The following is a 16,325-nucleotide window of genomic DNA, read 5'->3' as shown; positions in this document are numbered from 1 at the left end:
CAAAAACCAAGTGGCTGGTGCCAATTTGCCAAGTGGAAAAATTCCTACCAGGCCCAGGTGGAGCTGTGGGTTAAACCACAGAGCCTAGGACTTGCCGATCAGAAGGTCAACTGTTCGAATCCCCGTGATGGAGTGAGCTCCTGTTGCTCGGTCCCTGCTCCTGCCAACCTAGCAGTTTGAAAGCACATCAAAGTGCAAGTAGATCAATAGGTACTGCTCCGGCGGGAAGGTCAATGGCGTTTCCGTGCGCTGCTCTGATTCGCCAGAAGCGGCTTAGTCCTGCTGGCCACATGACCCGGAAGCTGTACGCCGGCTCCCTCGGCCAATAAAGCAAGATGAGCGCCACAACCCCAGAATCAGTCACGACTGGACCTATTGGTCAGGGGTCCCTTTACCTTTACCTTTAGGTGAAAACCAAGTGGCTGGTGCCAATTTGCCAAGTGGAAAAATTCCTACGAGGCCCCTCAACGGCGACCAACCAAGGTCCATAGCAAGGTCAAAGGAAGCAAACCTTCAAGGGCGGGAGGGTGGGAAAACCGGAGCACCTGGCGAGTGGACAAAGAGGGAGATCCCCAGCTGCGTCCTGCCTTAAATAGGGCAGGCCACACCCCCAGAGCATCCCGATTGGCCAGCCAGAGTGTGATGCAGCTGGGAGTCCCCCAATCTTGCAGGGGTTGGCCTCCCACCCCCTGGGTACGTGGAGGGGCCGTGAAGCCCGCAACCCCACCTCCTCCCTAAGGCAGAAGTGGCTTTCCCAGAAAGAACGGCAGGCACAACTGAGACCAGAGGCAGCCATCAGATAGATGGATTAAGAACATTAAAAGAGCCTGTTGCTGGATCTGACCTTTGCTCTGCACATAGCAGCTAGTGTCAAGGTGATGCGATTTCCCCCTTTCACTTGTGCGTGTGCTGGAGAAAGGAGAGTTTCTGTGTGCTGTGGCTTGGCCTCTTCATCACCAGACACCTAGAGCTTCCATCCAGGTTTGAGCACTGGGAAATCTCCCTTTGAGTTTTCCCTCTGGCTAGGCACAGTTAAGTTCCTCTCCTGCCGCATCTTCAGAATTGGCCAATTCATAGAATCACAGCATGATAGATTTGGAAGGGACCCTGAGGGTCATCTAGTCCAACCCCCCCTTCAATGCAGGAATCTCAACTTGATCACACATGACAGATGACATTCACAAAGGCAGCCTCCAAGGAATCCATCGGAGGGGCTGCATTCTCTGACAGCAACTTTATATTTCAGGGCAGAGGGCAAAATCTGGAATTGTCTTCCTGCTGCTCCCCTTTTTGATAACAGGGCTCCTCATCGCTCCCAGAAAACCTGTTTCTGGATCAGCGACAGAGCTGTTAGCACAGCGCTACAAAAGCAAAGGGCTGCGAAGAAACGTCTTCACCATTGACTGAGAATGAAGATTAATTTTGCATTTGTTCAAGTGAAGGCCATTGCAGAGCAGAGCAGCCTCAGAGCTCAAGAATTTTGCTGTTTATCTGTGACATGTAATGTGGCTTCTAACGCAGCAGGCGGTCCTTTCGAACCATCATCCCTAGAAAAAGAAGAAAGACTGGTTCTCTGGAATGACACTCTGGTGAGCCTGTTCAGACATGGCGCTGGCCACAACCCTGGGTTGGGCAAATGTGGAAGTGACTGAGCACTGGCTTTCCCTCTTCGGAGCATAGCCATTGTGGCAAGGAGCCACCCAGAGCCCTCTCCTCCTCCATGAATTTGCCCAGTCCTCTTTTAAAGCCGTTCAAGTGGGCAGCCATCCCTGCCTCCAGTGGCAGGGAGTTCCACAGTTTAACTATGAGCTTCATAAAGAAGTCCTTTCTTTAATCTGTCCTGAATCTTCCAACATTCATCTCCAGCGGGCGTCTACCAATTCCAGTGTTAAAAGAGAAGGGTTGTTCAAGCTGCTTTCTCCATGCCAGGCATAATTTCATAAACTTCTGTTGGGTCGCCTCTTTACTCACCTTTTCTCTAAACTAAAAAGTCGCCGAAGCCAGTGGCTGTCCCACCATCATGTGCTAGGGAGCGCCATAGCTTAAGCATGCGCTTTGTGAAGAACTCCCTTTTGTTTCTCTTGAGTAATAATAATAATTATTATTTATATTTATTTATTTATTTATTTATTTATTTATTTATTTATACATACATACATACATACATACATACATACCCCGCCCATCTGGCTGGGTTTCCCCAGCCACTCTGGGTGGCTTTCAGCAGAATATTAAAATACAATGATTCATCAAATATTAAAAGCTTCGCTAAAGAGGGCTGCCTTCAGATGCCTTCTAAAAGTCAGATAGTTGTTTATCTCCTTGACATCTGACAGGAGAGCGTTCCACAGGGCAGGCGCCACCACCGAGAAGGCCCTCTGCCTGGTTCCCTGTAACCTCACTTCTCGCAGTGAGGGAACCGCCAGAAGGCCCTCGGAGCTGGACCCTAGTGTCCAGGGTGGAGACGCTCCTTCAGGTATACAGGACCGAGGCCGTTTAGGGCTTTCAAGGTCAGCACCAACACTTTGAATTGTGCTCGGAAACGTCCTGGGAGCCAATGTAGGTCTTTCAAGACCGGTGTTATGTGGTCTCGGTGATCACCAGTCTAGCTGCCGCGTTCTGGATTAGTTGCAGTTTCTGGGTCACCTTCAAAGGTAGCCCCATGTAGAGCGCATTGCAGTAGTCCAAGTGGGAGATAATCTTTAGGTTCAGTATTAGGAGGTGTGGGGACCAGGCTAGCATTTTTGTTGTTGTGCCGTATTCTGCAACATGTCCATGATGCAATTAATGGAGGAGGTTTGACTCTGCAACCATGGTTCAAGACAGCCATGCTTCTGAATCCCAGTTGCTCTGGGATTCAGGAGTTGCACTTGTGCTTGAATCCTTCTTGCAGGTTTCCCATAATTTGCATCTGGTTGGCCATTGTGAGATCAGGATGCTGAACTCGATGGGCCTGATCCAGATGGTTCTTCTTCTCTTATGTCAGAGTTGAGGGATCTGCCAGGACGGTTTGGTCTCCACCTTGCCACTCCGGCTGGCAGAACTCCAGCCTGTCTGGGGAGACCCTAAAGAGACCCCCCAAGTGATTTTTGTCCAAGCGCCTTTCATTAAATTTCATCTTTTGTTGCTATTGCTGCTGCTGCTGCTGCTGCCTTCTTTTCAGTGTGCAAAACCGGCTATTTTTGCAAGTCTAATTAAGAGGAATGACATTCAACACTTTTGAGCAAGAATTTCTATTTTGAACCAACATTTCAGTTTTCTGACTGGGGAGAGAAAGGAAGCTGAGGGATGTCATTGGGAGAAGCCGGCATTTGAAGCAAACAGCTTTTGTTTCAGAAACGTTGACTCACCGCAAGCCCACCTCTGTCTCAGACGCTGTGGCCTTCAGGGCTCAGGTGTGCTTTGGAAAGGTTCATCTGGCTAGGTGATACCTAGCTGGTAGACTCTGGGACTGGCATGGCACCACTGAACACAGCTGGCTCTGAGCACTGGAGCAGCTGGTGCCAGATACATTGTGAGCAGCCCCCTCCGTCCGCAGCTGCCACCAGGCCTGCCTCAGTTTCTCCTCTGGTTAAGAGGGCATTCTAAGGCTCAGACCAGGTCCCAGAAGCCACACTGCCATCAACATGCAGGACTCTTAATTAGACAAGAATCTACCGTATTTTTCGCTCCATAAGACACACTTTTTTCCTCCTGAAAAGTAAGGAGAAATGTCTGTGCGTCTTATGGAGTGAATGAGAGATCCCTGGAGCTGAATTGCCCAGGGGTGAAAAGCAGATCATGCTTTTTTTTTTTTTTTTAAGAAAAAGGGAAGGGGGTGCTGAAACGAAGCTGCTGAGCAGCTGATCGGAAAGCGATTGGGAGGGAGATAAAGGAAGCTAGCGATAAAGGAGGATGCCTGGGAAGGGGGAGGTAAAAGTACATGGATCCTCAGGATTTTTGCACTGGGTCACCCCAAATTCACCATGAGATCACATAGCATGTCCATAGCTACAGCCTGCACCAAAAAAATCACGCACCCACTGTTTCGTGGGGCCACAATGGCGCAAAAACATGGTTACAATGCACGGATCCACCTGGATTCTCAGGATTTTTGCATTGGGCTACCCCAAACTCACCGTCAAATCACATGTCTGTGGCCACAGCATGAACCACAAAAATCATACATCCACTGCTTCGTTCAGAATATATACATTTTTTCTTGCTTTCCTCTTCTAAAAACTAGGTGTGTCTTATGGTCAGGTGCATCTTCTGGAACAAAAAATATGGTAATCACATTGGAAGAAGAGATTAGGTTTATTTAGGGTGGTGGAACAAGGGAAACTTCCAAGCTGCCACTTTTGTGGGGGCTGGGATTCAGTTATATACTTGCAAATTTAGGCTATGCAGTTAAACGTTGGCTTGGAGCTCTTTGCACAACATGCTCGCGTCCCTCAAAGGTGGGACTTTTTGCAATGAAGGGGAATTGCAGTGGGAAGTGCGAGAGAACTGCTGCTCAGCACAGGGTCATCTGAATTACCTGCAAGCCACCAGAAGGAATGCCGCCTATTTTTTTTTAAATGATATTTATTACTTTCCAACAATTTGAACATACATAGAAAAAGAAAATAAACAATACAATACAATACAATACAATACAAAAACAATACCTAACACTAAACTAACAAAAACAATTTAAACTAAGAGAACAAAACAAAAACAATTTAAACTAAGAAAACAAAACAAAAACCATTTAAAACACATCAAATAATTTCATTCTTTCATTCACTTATTTCCATGACCTCCTCATTCCAACATTTTTCTAACATTCATTAATTTTACAATATTTCTGTAAATAGTCTTTAAACTTTTTCCAATCTTCTTCCACCGACTCTTCTCCCTGGTCTCGGATTCTGCCAGTCATTTCCGCCAATTCCATGTAGTCCATCAACTTCATCTGCCATTCTTCCCGGGTGGGTAGATCTTGTGTCTTCCAATACTTCGCGATGAGTATTCTTGCTGCTGTTGTAGCATACATAAAAAAGTTTCTATCCTTCTTTGGCACCAATTGGCCGACCATGCCCAGGAGAAAGGCCTCTGGTTTCTTCAGAAAGGTATATTTAAATACCTTTTTCATTTCATTATAAATCATCTCCCAGAATGTCTTAATCCTTGGGCATGTCCACCAACGGTGAAAGAATGTACCTTCAGTCTCATTACATTTCCAACATTTATTTTCGGGCAAATGGTAAATTTTTGCAAGCTTGACTGGTGTCATGTACCACCTATAAATCATTTTCATTAAGTTTTCTCTTAGGGCATTACATGCCGTAAATTTCATACCTGTGGTCCATAAGTCCATAACTGTTCCCAGTCAGCCATCATTATATTATGTCCGACATCTTGTGCCCATTTAATCATAGCTGATTTCACCGTTTCATCCTGGGTGTTCCATTTCAACAGCAAGTTATACATTTTTGACAAATTCTTGATTTTGGAATCTAACAGTTCTGTTTCCAATTTTGATTTTTCCACCTAGAAACCAACTTTTTTGTCCAAATTATATGCCTCCATTATTTGATAATAATGGAGCCAATCTCGCACTTTATTTTTCTATTTTTCAAAGCTCTGCAGTTTTAGTCTGTCTCCCTCTTATTCCAAAATTTCCCAGTATTTCGGCCCAGAAGGAATGCCATCTAGCCTCCCCGCAAACTTTGTGCAAGCAAATAATAAGGAACGCTGAAGAAAATGGGTTTCCTGGGTAGTGCTGGGTATTAGCGTAAGAGGCAGGTCAACAGCAAAGGACCCAAAGTTTTAAAAAAGGAGGGGGAAAGTGGTGCCTTACTCCCAACTGAAGCTCCAGCCTTGCTAAGAGCATAAGAAGAGATTGGCTGCTGGATCAGGCCAAAGGGGGCCCATCTGGTCCAGCACTCTGTCCTCACAATAGTCAACCAGATTTCCTGCAGTGCAGCGGGTTGGACTAGATGATCCTTGGGTGCATTCCAGCTCTTCAAGTCTGTGATTCTACTGCTTTATAAACGGTGTTGCAGATTATCATCCTGCCAGTGTTTCTCATTTGAAACTTCGAATCCAGATTTGCATGAGCTCTTCACCTACCAAGCTGCTCCTGGATGAATATAAATGTATTTGCTGTTTAGAATAATAGAATCGCAGAACTGTAGACAAAGGTCTGTATAGTTAAAGCTTTGGTTTTCCCAGTAGTGATGTATGGAAGTGAAAGCTGGACCATAAAGAAGGCTGATCGCCAAAGAATGGATGCTTTTGAATTCTGGTGCTGGAGGAGACTCTTGAGAGTCCCATGGGCTGCAAGAAGATCAAACCTCTCCATTCTTAAGGAAATCAGCCCTGAGTGCTCACTAGGAGGACAGATTCTGAAGCTGAGGCTCCAATACTTTGGCCATCTCATGAGACGAGAAGACTCCCTGGAAAAGACGTTGATGTTGGGAAAGGTGGAGGGCATAAGGAGAAGGGGATGACAGAGGACGAGAAGGTGGGACAGTATTCTCGAAGAGACCAACGTGAGTTTGACCAAACTGCGTGAGGCAGTGGAAGATAGGAGTGCTTGGCGTGCTCTGGTCCAGGGGGCCACGAAGATTCAGACATGACTAAACGACTAAGCAACAACAGAACTGTAGAGCTGGAAGGGACATTGATCTAGTCCAACCCCTGCAATGCATGTATCTCAGCTAGAGCATCCGTGACAGTTGGTCATCCAACCTCTGCTTAAAAACCTCCAAGGAAAGAGAGTCCACCACCTCCCAAGGGAGACCGTTCCACTATCAAACTGCTGTTGCTATCAGAAAGTTCTTCAAGTTGTTCAGTCAGAATCCCCTTCCTTGTCACTTGAAGCCATTTTTTGAAACCATTAGAATCATAGAATCATAGAATCATAGAATCATAGAGTTGGAAGAGACCACAAGGGCCATCGAGTCCAACCCCCTGCCAAGCAGGAAACACCATCAGAGCACTCCTGACATATGGTTGTCAAGCCTCTGCTTAAAGACCTCCAAAGAAGGAGACTCCACCACACTCCTTGGCAGCAAATTCCACTGTCGAACAGCTCTTACTGTCAGGAAGTTCTTCCTAATGTTTAGGTGGAATCTTCTTTCTTGTAGTTTGGATCCATTGCTCCGTGTTCGCTTCTCTGGAGCAGCAGAAAACAACCTTTCTCCCTCCTCTATGTGACATCCTTTTATATATTTGAACATGGCTCTCATATCACCCCTTAACCTCCTCTTCTCCAGGCTAAACATTAAGCAGGGTTAGGCATAGGGACAGAGGAGAAATTTGATTTTGTTTGAATTTTAATGCGAAACTGCCTAATTTGCATCTTTTGAACCAACACACAAACACAGAATCAGCAACAGATAGGTAGCCGTGTTGGTCTGCCATAGTCAAAATAAAAAAATCCTTCCAGTAGCACCTTTAAGACCAACTAAGTTAGTTCTTGGTATGAGCTTTCGTGTGCAAGCACAATCCTTTGAAAATTGAATTTTGTGACGCGGTTCTCTAGTGTGCGAAAAAGATGCATATACAGTGGTACCTATGGTTGCGAACGGGATCCTTTCCAGAGGCCCGTTTGCAACCTGAAAAGAATGCAACCCGCGTCTGCGCATGCACAGGTCGCAACTTGCCGCCTCTGCGCATGCGCGTGATGTCATTCTGCTCGTCTGCGCATGCGTGAGTGGTGAAACCCGGATGTAACCCTTTACGGGTCGCCACGGGACGCAACCTGAAAATGCGCAGCCTGAAGCAAACGCAACACGAGGTATGACTGTATAAATGAAAACAACATACAAAGCGCATCATGTTAAGGAAAGCTGTGCACTAAAAACTGTGCATATTAGTCCAAACGGTGTACGAAAATGTGCATATTTGGAGAAATGTGCGCTGAAATACTGACTGATTTTCATGGGGATTTCTTTATATATAGAGAGAGAGAGAAAGCACAAATTGCTGCAAAGGGACAGCCACATTTAAGGTTGGGGAAACGAGAAACTGGGTGGAACAAAAAATGAGAGATTCCGCCATCCCTGTCTTTAGGCCTGAGGGTGTGGGACAAAAAAAAGAGATTTTTTTTTGGGGGGGGGGTTGGAGCAGGGAGTTTGGATGGAGTTTGGATGGAGAAAGAAGTCTAAGCAGTCTGGCAAGGGGGGGGGATCCCGGAGGGGGGGTCTGGTGCTGTATTTGGCCCTCACACCACCCTCCCTGAGCACCTGCTTCCCATCTGTTCCACCTGTAAAGAGTTATTCCCCAAAATGAGCATAATCTTCTCAAGCAAACAGCAGCTCCTGGAACCCCTTTCTGCCTCGCGGGATGGGGGGCGATATATTAATGGGGCGAATAGTGGCGCTTTGGCCTAAATATGGGCTTATTATTTTATTAAGTTTCTACTTCATAATATATATATAAAACCATCCATGTTACTCACAATAAATTTTTGCTCGTATGAGCTGGTCAACTTCCCCCCTCCCTCCTTTAATATTTTATAAATTAATTATATAATTAATTTAATTTAATTTATATAATATATATATATATAATATATATATTATAATATAAATAAATATTGGATTATTTTGCCCCGTCTTTTTGTGCCTGCCAAACAGCCGTTATTCTCTTGTTAATTATGCTGCTTTAAATGTGCATTTTATATTTGACTTCACTTAGCAATAGTTTGGGGGGTTTTATTTAAAAAATGTTTAAGATTTTTGTTTGTTAACTTTGTTTCTGTTAAATATGTATTCTGGAGTTGGCCTCCTTTGTAATGTTTTATTTTGAAATCTTTTAAGATAATATTTTTAGTTTTCCATTAATTATGTTGCTTTGACTGTATATTTGCCTTTCTTCAGAAATGTTTGATTCTGAATAGTTTGGTCAGTGTTTGAATATGCTGTAAACAGCTTTGACGTTTTTCTTAAAAAATATAAAGCGGTATAGAAATGAAATAATAATAATAATCCTGGCCACCTCCTCTCTCACCTTGCTGGACCTTTTGTTTCCCAAGCGGCGGGCTGGACTGGATGACCTTTGGGGGTCCCTCCCGAGTCTACGAAACAGGCCTCCAGGTGGCCCCGCAGGGCAGCTTCCTCCTCCTCCTCACTGTTCCTTCCTTCCCTCCCCAGGTGAACGGTGTGAACGTGGTGAAGGTTGGGCACAAGCAGGTGGTGTCTCTGATCCGCCAGGGGGGAAACCACCTGGTGATGAAAGTGGTCTCTGTCAGCCGCAAGCCAGAGTCGGAGGACATTGTTCGGAAGAAAGGTGAGTGCAGAGCACCCCCCCAAAAAACACCCCAGCCCTGGCCCTTCTCTGCCCCTCTCTCCTCCTGGTCTCCTGCTTCTCCCCCTGGCACCCAGCCTAGCCTGGCTCTGGGGCCCCCTTCCTAGGACCTGGCTCTCATGCCCCCATCTTTGGGGTGGCTCTGGGGGCCGTCAGCTGCCCTCCTCGTACATCCCACCATCTGGCCGCCCTAGGGCCTGTCAGGAAAGCAGCCTCAGTGACCCACGTCTCGTGGGGTGCCCCACACATAGCTACCCACGCTTCCAAGGAGAGGCCTGAGGTGTCGAAAGGTGCGCTGGATGCAGCCCCACCAAGAGAGCAGAGAGAGAGAGAGAAGGAGACAGCGTGCAACGCACAACCCTCGTGGAACGGACCGGCCGAGGGACAACGTGGCACAGGACCAGATCCGGGGAAGAAGAAGAAGAAGAGTTTGGATTTGATATCTTGCCTTTCACTCCCCTTAAGGAGTCTCCAAATGACTAACAATCTCCTTTCCCTTCCTCCCCCACAACAAACACTCTGTGAGGTGAGTGGGGCTGAGAGACTTCAGAGAAGTGTGACTGGCCCAAGGTCACCCAGCAGCTGCATGTGGAGGAGCGGGGAAGCGAACCCGGTTCCCCAGATTACGAGACTACCGCTCTTAACCACTACACCACACTGGGGACCCGGGACCGCCTTCCCAAGATCCTGCAGAGGGGCTGCAAGGCCCAGGACCTCAGAGGGATCCGCTGCACCAGAAGCCGCTTTCTCCAGAGCAGGTGGGAGACGTACCGGCGTGGGTGGCCAGTGGGATCAGCCCAACTTGCCCACATCGCTGGAGAGTCGGAATCCTTCTTGGGGCCTCAGCGCTGGAGAGAAGAGTGCAGGATGCTGCCCCAAGGCTGCCTGCGATGGAGCAGAGCGCCTGGGGTGGATTTTAGCCTGTGGGAGATGCTGTGCTGAGGACAGGGCTGTGGCAGCTTCAGAGAGGAGCCGCGTTGACAGGACACCTCCAAGCTCCTCCTCTGGGGACGCTTTCGTTCAGAGCAAAGGCAAGGAAAAGGTGACGTGATCGAAGTTTGCAAGATCCTGCACAGCATGGAGAGCGTGGAAGGAGGCTTTTCCCTGCCTCTCCAAAGACTAAAACTCGTGGGCGTTCCATGGAGCCGAATGTTGGGGGGAAATCCCTCTTAAACTGCGGAACTCTCTGCCACAGGAGGCAGTGAGGGCCGACTTGGATGGCTTTGAAAGAGGATTAGACAAATGCATAGAGGAGAAGGTGGTTGGAGTGCGAGACTCTTAAACTCTAGGTCATGGGTTCGAGTAGATGGACTAGATGGGTCAAGGGCCTGATCCGGCAGGCTCTTCCGATATTCTAATTTGCAAAGCTTCCTAGGAGGGATCAATCGTGCCTGCAGAGCTGACCTCTGGCAGGTGTGCAGACCAAGCACTCGACAGGGTCAGCCTCCAGGGACCTCCTGGCAAATCCCTGCCAGCCTAACATGGGCATTGGGGGCTCCATGGGGTGCACAAGGCTGTTGGGGGCAGACAAAAGAAAACCCTTCTTTGCACTGCGAGTCGTTAGATTTTGGAGCTCACTTGGATAGCTTCAAAGGACGATTAGACGATTCCTGGGCAATAAGGCTTCCAAGGGCTTTTAGCCAAAGGGGTTGCGTTCAGTCTCCCCTGGGCCTGCGAATGCTACGTGGCTGGCCTGTTGTCACCTGATGGGCTTCTTTTATTTTATATTTTTTAAATTAATTTTTCAACATATCATTTTCAACAATACAGTGGTACCTCAGGTTAAGTACTTAATTCGTTCCGGAGGTCCGTTCTTAACTGTTCTTGACCTGAAGCACCACTTTAGCTAATGGGGCCTCCTGCTGCTGCCACGCCGCCAGAGCACAATTTCTGTTCTCATCCTGAAGCAAAGTTCTTAACCTGAAGCACTATTTCTGGGTTAGCAGAGTGTGTAACCTGAAGCGTATGTACCACTGTAATTAAACATACTTTTACATCTTATACAATTTTATTTGACTTCCATCAATCGGATCTGAAAATTTTCCCATCTATTTACTTAATTTACATTTCTTATTTTCACTATTACATTTACATCTCACAACTAATATCTCTCTTCTTTCTCTTCTTTGCAATATTTCATATATTTCTCCTTGCAAAACTTCTTGTAGCCCTACTAGCATAATTTGTTGATTACAGTTGCTCTTCAAATAATTTGTATATTTCTTCCAATCTTCTGTAAATCTCTGGTCCCGCAGGTTTCGAATCCTGCCTGTCATTTTATCCAATTCTGTGTAGCCCATTAATTTTGTCTGCCATCTGATGGGCTTCGTGAGTGGGTAGGAATTCGAACCCAGGCCCCCATGATGCAAAGCCAGGCTCTCTGCCCAGCGGTGGAGCATATGCCCACACTGCCCAGGGCGGGCACGCTCCCAAGGGGGGGCTGGACACGGGGGGTGCCCTCGTAGGCATGGGATAGCTGCTCGGGTGCATGGAGTGATGTGCGCACCCTGCAGCCAGGGGCAGAGCGAGCCAGCGATGGTGGATATTCAGCGCGCCGCACACCCGCGACTCCCAAGCCTCCCCCGAGCTGTCAAGACAAAGGGGGAAGGGGCGAATACTACTGGCAAAGTGGGGCAGCTACCCCCCTTCCCCTGATGGCTAGGGGTAGGCTTGTCACCCCCCTCAGCGAAGACAACCAGGGTGGTCCACCTCACCTCACCCCCTTCCTCTGCCCACCAGGCAGTGACCTTTGCTGTGGAGGACTCCTTGTGTGAAGTGAAGCCTCCGGTTCTCACAGCCAGCCAGTGAGAGATGCTTTTTTTGAGGGGGACCCAGGCGTCCGTCGCAAGCAAAGGTCGACCTGGCAGCTCTCTTGGAAGCTGCCTGCACATCAGCCCCTTGGGATGGTCCACAGGATTCAACCGCGATTAAAAAACAGGCCAATATTTGACTGATCAATATGGATGGGTGTGCCCACCGTCCATAGAGCCTGCCTGTTGTTTAGTCATTGTGTCCGCCTCTTCGTGACCCCCTGGACCAGAGCACACCAGGCACTCCTGTCTTCCACTGCCTCCCGCAGTTTGGTCAAACTCATGTTGGTAGCTTCGAGAACACTGTCCCACCATCTCGTCCTCTGTCGTCCCCTTCTCCTTGTGCCCTCCATCTTTCCCAACATCAACGTCTTTTCCAGGGAGTCTTCTCTTCTCATGGGGTGACCAAAGTATTGGAGCCTCAGCTTCAGGATCTGTCCTTCCAGTGAGCACTCAGAACTGATTTCCTTCAGAATGGATCGGTTTGATATTCTTGCAGTCCATGGGACTCTCAAGAGTCTCCTCCAGCACCAGAATTCAAAAGCATCAATTCTTTGGCGATCAGCCCTCTTTATGGTCCAGCTTTCACTTTCATACATCACTACTGGGAAAACCAAGGCTTTAACTATACGGACCTTTGTCGGCAAGGTGATGTCTCTGCTTCTTAAGATGCTGTCTAGGTTTGTCAACGCTTTTCTCCCAAGAAGCAGGCGTCTGCCCCTCCTAAAAGTTGTGCCAGAGGCGTCGCCGCCCTAAATAGACGGATGAGGAGGATTGCTCAGTGTGCACACGCATTGGAGGTTTTTAAGCAGAAGGTTGGGGGGCCCTCTGTCGGGGATGAGATGCCTGCATTGCAGGGGGTTGGACTTGATGGCCCTTGGGGGTCCCTTCTGACTCTACCATTGGCTTTGTCAAGAAGCTAGCCCTGAGGAAGGACTGGGTGGGAAGCGAAGCTGTAGTTCTGGCATGAGTACCAGCCAGTCACATCTCATGCACCTCCCATGCTCCATGTGAGCAGCACCTGCCGATCACAAGCTACCCTTTCTGGCTGAGGCCCCCACCACCACCTCTCCTTCCGGGTATGGGGTGGGGCAGTGGCTGCCTTTGCCCCCCCCCCACTCCCTGGTGCCACAGAAGCTTCGCCTGTGGCGAGTCAGGAGGGAGCTGGGAAAGCGAGGCAGCTTCCCTCCCACACAGCGGAGACAGAGCGAGGGGGAGGGTGGGCTCGGCTCCTATTTTTAGCCCCGTGGGTCTGTGCTGTGGGGAAGGAGGAGACGGCTGTGGGGGGAGCTCCAGGGTCCCTCCGTGCCTGCTTGGGTGGCAGGGAGCCAGGCGGCTTGGAGAGCCAGCAGCGGGGAAAGGAAGGGAGGCAACTTGCCACCCAGAGCTGTAATTATCCTGCACGCTGCCAGTGCGCGCGAGTGCGAGTCGTGGGGAAGACGGAGCCGTGCGGTGGGCATCGCGCTGCTGACTCTGCTCACTGCCTCCTGGGGGGGTCTGCTCATTCCCCGGCTGGAGGGAGAGAGAGAGAGAGACATCTCTGAGCTTTCGGCACCTCCGGCAGATGTGGTGATCCGTCCCTGAGCACCCAGGTGGCTGGCACCCAGCAAAGCACCTGTCTCCTCCTGCCTTCTGGACTGTGCACTGCGAAGACCTTCTCCGGCAGTGAAGACCCCGGGCACCTCCTGCACAAACCGGCTGGCACCCATCCCCTGGCAGGAGACAGCCCAATTGCTCGCCGCTTCAGCAAGGGCAGGATCGCGTGGCGGACGGAGGTCTTCCCACCCCCCTCGACTCTCTGGCCTTGCCCCCCACCGCACCCCGACTGGGCCTGCAGCTTCCTCCCCGGCTCGCCTTGTGTGGGAATCGTGTTTCTTCTCTGCTCCCCCCCTCCGCCCCTGTTTTGGGGGTCTCTGATGCAGGCGCCTCCGGCAGCAGCTCGGAGCTCCGGTTTCCATGGCGACGGGGAGCGTTGAAGCCCGCATTGTTACGGATCTCGGGGCGAGGGAGAGCGGAGCGACGAGCCAGCCTTTCCGCTCCTCCGCTCTGTCACAAACCCCATGGCAGATGGAGCCTCGCTCTGGCATCGCCGCCGCCGGACGGGCTGGCTAGGGAGAGCCGCGGACCAGCCCTGCCCTCTGCCGCTGCCACTGCCGCCGCCGCCTCGGAGCGAGCTCTCCACGTGCCCAAGCCACTTGGCAGCACTGCCACCGGGCAGAGGCCCCAAGGGCAGTGCCAGCCCCCAGAGTTAATGGAGAGCCAGGCCAGGCAGGGGAACAAGAGCCTGGCCATGAGAACGAGGACCTAGGACCAGCGATATCACCTTGGTGCCGTGCCCCCTTTGCCCATGGCCTCCCTGGCAGGGAGGGGTCCGCTGAGCGGCAGGATTGGGCAGACCATGCCCGGGAGCCCCCTGAGCTGAGGGTCCTGGCCAGAACGCTCTCTTGCCCCTGCCCCGATTGCCCTGCTCTCACCCCGGCCGGCCGCGGGACCATGAAGAAGTTTGCCTCCACTCGCAGCCTGAACAAGATCCTTCAGCAGTGCGACTCATCCTCCTCCCGCGAGTACGAGGAGATCCAGGCCGTGGAGAAGAAGTGGCACCTGCACCTGGCAACGCCCAGGAAGCTGCTGGACCGCAAGTGCAAAATGCCCTCCCTCTTCCTTTCAGCCCCGCCGCCGCCCAAGAGGGCGCCCAGCACCACCCTGACGCTGAGATCCAAGTCTATGACCGCCGAACTGGAGGAGCTGGGTGAGTCCTGGCAAGGGGGCGGGAGGCCGAGGGGGGTGGACCCAAAGGAGAGCATGCATGGCGGGCAGGGTGGAGGGTTGCTGCCCCCACTCCTCAGGTGTGCACCACCCCCCAAGAGAGGTTCGGGGTGCCCTGGCCACACCCACCTGCCCTCTGCGCCAGCTCCGAGGCTGTTTCAAGGCCACTGCCCTCCCAAATATAACCCTGCGAGGTAGGTGAGACTGGCGGTGGAGCAAGGTCACGCCCAGTGAGCTTCATGGCCAGGTAGGGGGGGATTCGAACCTTGGCCCCTCCCACGTCATTTAACCAGCACAAGAACCCTGCGAGGTGGGTTGGCCCGAGAGAGGCAGCCACTGGCCTCCAAAGTCACGCCCGGTGAGCTGAGAGTGGGTGGGAGGGATTTGAACCCAGGCCTCTCCCAGGTCCTGGCCCAACACTCTCCCAGCGTTTCCCCTCTCCCAACTCCCCTGGCATGGTACTTGTGGGGCCCGGCTTCCCCTCCTGGTTCTGCGTTGCTGTGCCCATCCCTGCCGCCAGCAACAGGCTGAGACTCCCTGTTTAACGCCAGACTGCTTTCCCTGATGCTTCCAGCAGAACTTCCCTCTCCCTGCCCAGCTCTGGGCCTTTGCCCTCGTGATGCCCGGGCACAGCCATCCACCCTCCAAGCCTGTCGTCCTTCTGACTCATTCTCAGCCTTGCTCTCTCCGACCTTCCTTCCGCCCCGGACCTCAAGTTGGCATAGATTTGGGTGGGTGCCCAAGAGGTCTCTCATCTGGGCATTGACCAGGCCTGGACCTGCTTAGCTGGGCCAACGGGGCTGTACCCCTGTGCCCGCCCCACTAACTGCCCCCCCCAACCCATCTCCGGATACAGGAACGCTTTGCTCTTTCTCTGAGCAGGGGTTTGGTGGAGCGCAAAAGTCGGTGCCCTGTGGGGTTGGGAAGAGAACCATGGTTTCCTGTGCCCCTTTGCTTCCACCCCACTCCAGAGAAAAGTCTTGGCATCCCAGGGTGGGTCACTGTTCCCACCTTTGGGGTGGCATACTCTGTCTTTGCTCAGAGTGCTCCTTGGAAAATCGCCAGCTTCTTCGGCAATTCGGGGGGGGGGGCAGCTTCCTGGCCCAAAAGGGAGGAGATAATGGGAGGGGGCAGGTTGTGCCTGAAGGCTACACCCCCACCCCACCCCCTTCCATGCACAGTCTCTTGTGCAGCAGATGTGGGGCTGGCCTGGGCGGCTCAGGGAATCCTGGATGTGCTGAAAGTCTGGGGAAACTGAGCCCCAAAGGGGGTCCCTCCCTTCCTCTCCCCCCCCCATCAGCCTGTAAGGACATTCTCTGCTGAGGGGGGGCTATTTTCCAGTGCTTGGGCTCCAATCCACTCAGAACCCCTGTCCCTAGACTCTGTGTGGAAGGAGAAGGCAGTCAGCACATGCCCAGAGAGCTGAGCTTTGGCAGTAGAGGGGGTGACTCAAACTGAGCTGGCCTGCTG

General features: G+C 51.0%; 1 protein-coding gene across 10 annotated transcripts in view; it reads left to right on the top strand.

Annotated features, from left to right (window-relative positions):
• The window catches only part of SHANK3 (SH3 and multiple ankyrin repeat domains 3), a 447,259-nt gene that overhangs the window by 376,077 nt on the left and 54,857 nt on the right, over nucleotides 1–16,325 (top strand). For all 10 annotated transcript variants that reach the window (XR_013990995.1, XR_013990996.1, XM_081022613.1 and 7 more), the window contains 2 exons: nucleotides 9,126–9,261; nucleotides 14,758–14,838. Coding sequence is in view for 8 of the 10 variants with exons in the window: in XM_081022613.1 (XP_080878739.1) it covers nucleotides 9,126–9,261; nucleotides 14,758–14,838 (217 nt within the window). In the remaining 2 variants the exon portion in view is untranslated. The remainder of the gene's footprint in view (nucleotides 1–9,125; nucleotides 9,262–14,757; nucleotides 14,839–16,325) is intronic.

Source organism: Podarcis pityusensis (genome assembly GCF_964106645.2).
Source record: "Podarcis pityusensis genome assembly, chromosome: 10".
In the NCBI taxonomy this organism is placed as follows: domain Eukaryota; kingdom Metazoa; phylum Chordata; class Lepidosauria; order Squamata; family Lacertidae; genus Podarcis; species Podarcis pityusensis.
This window is presented reverse-complemented; position numbering and strand designations above follow the sequence as displayed.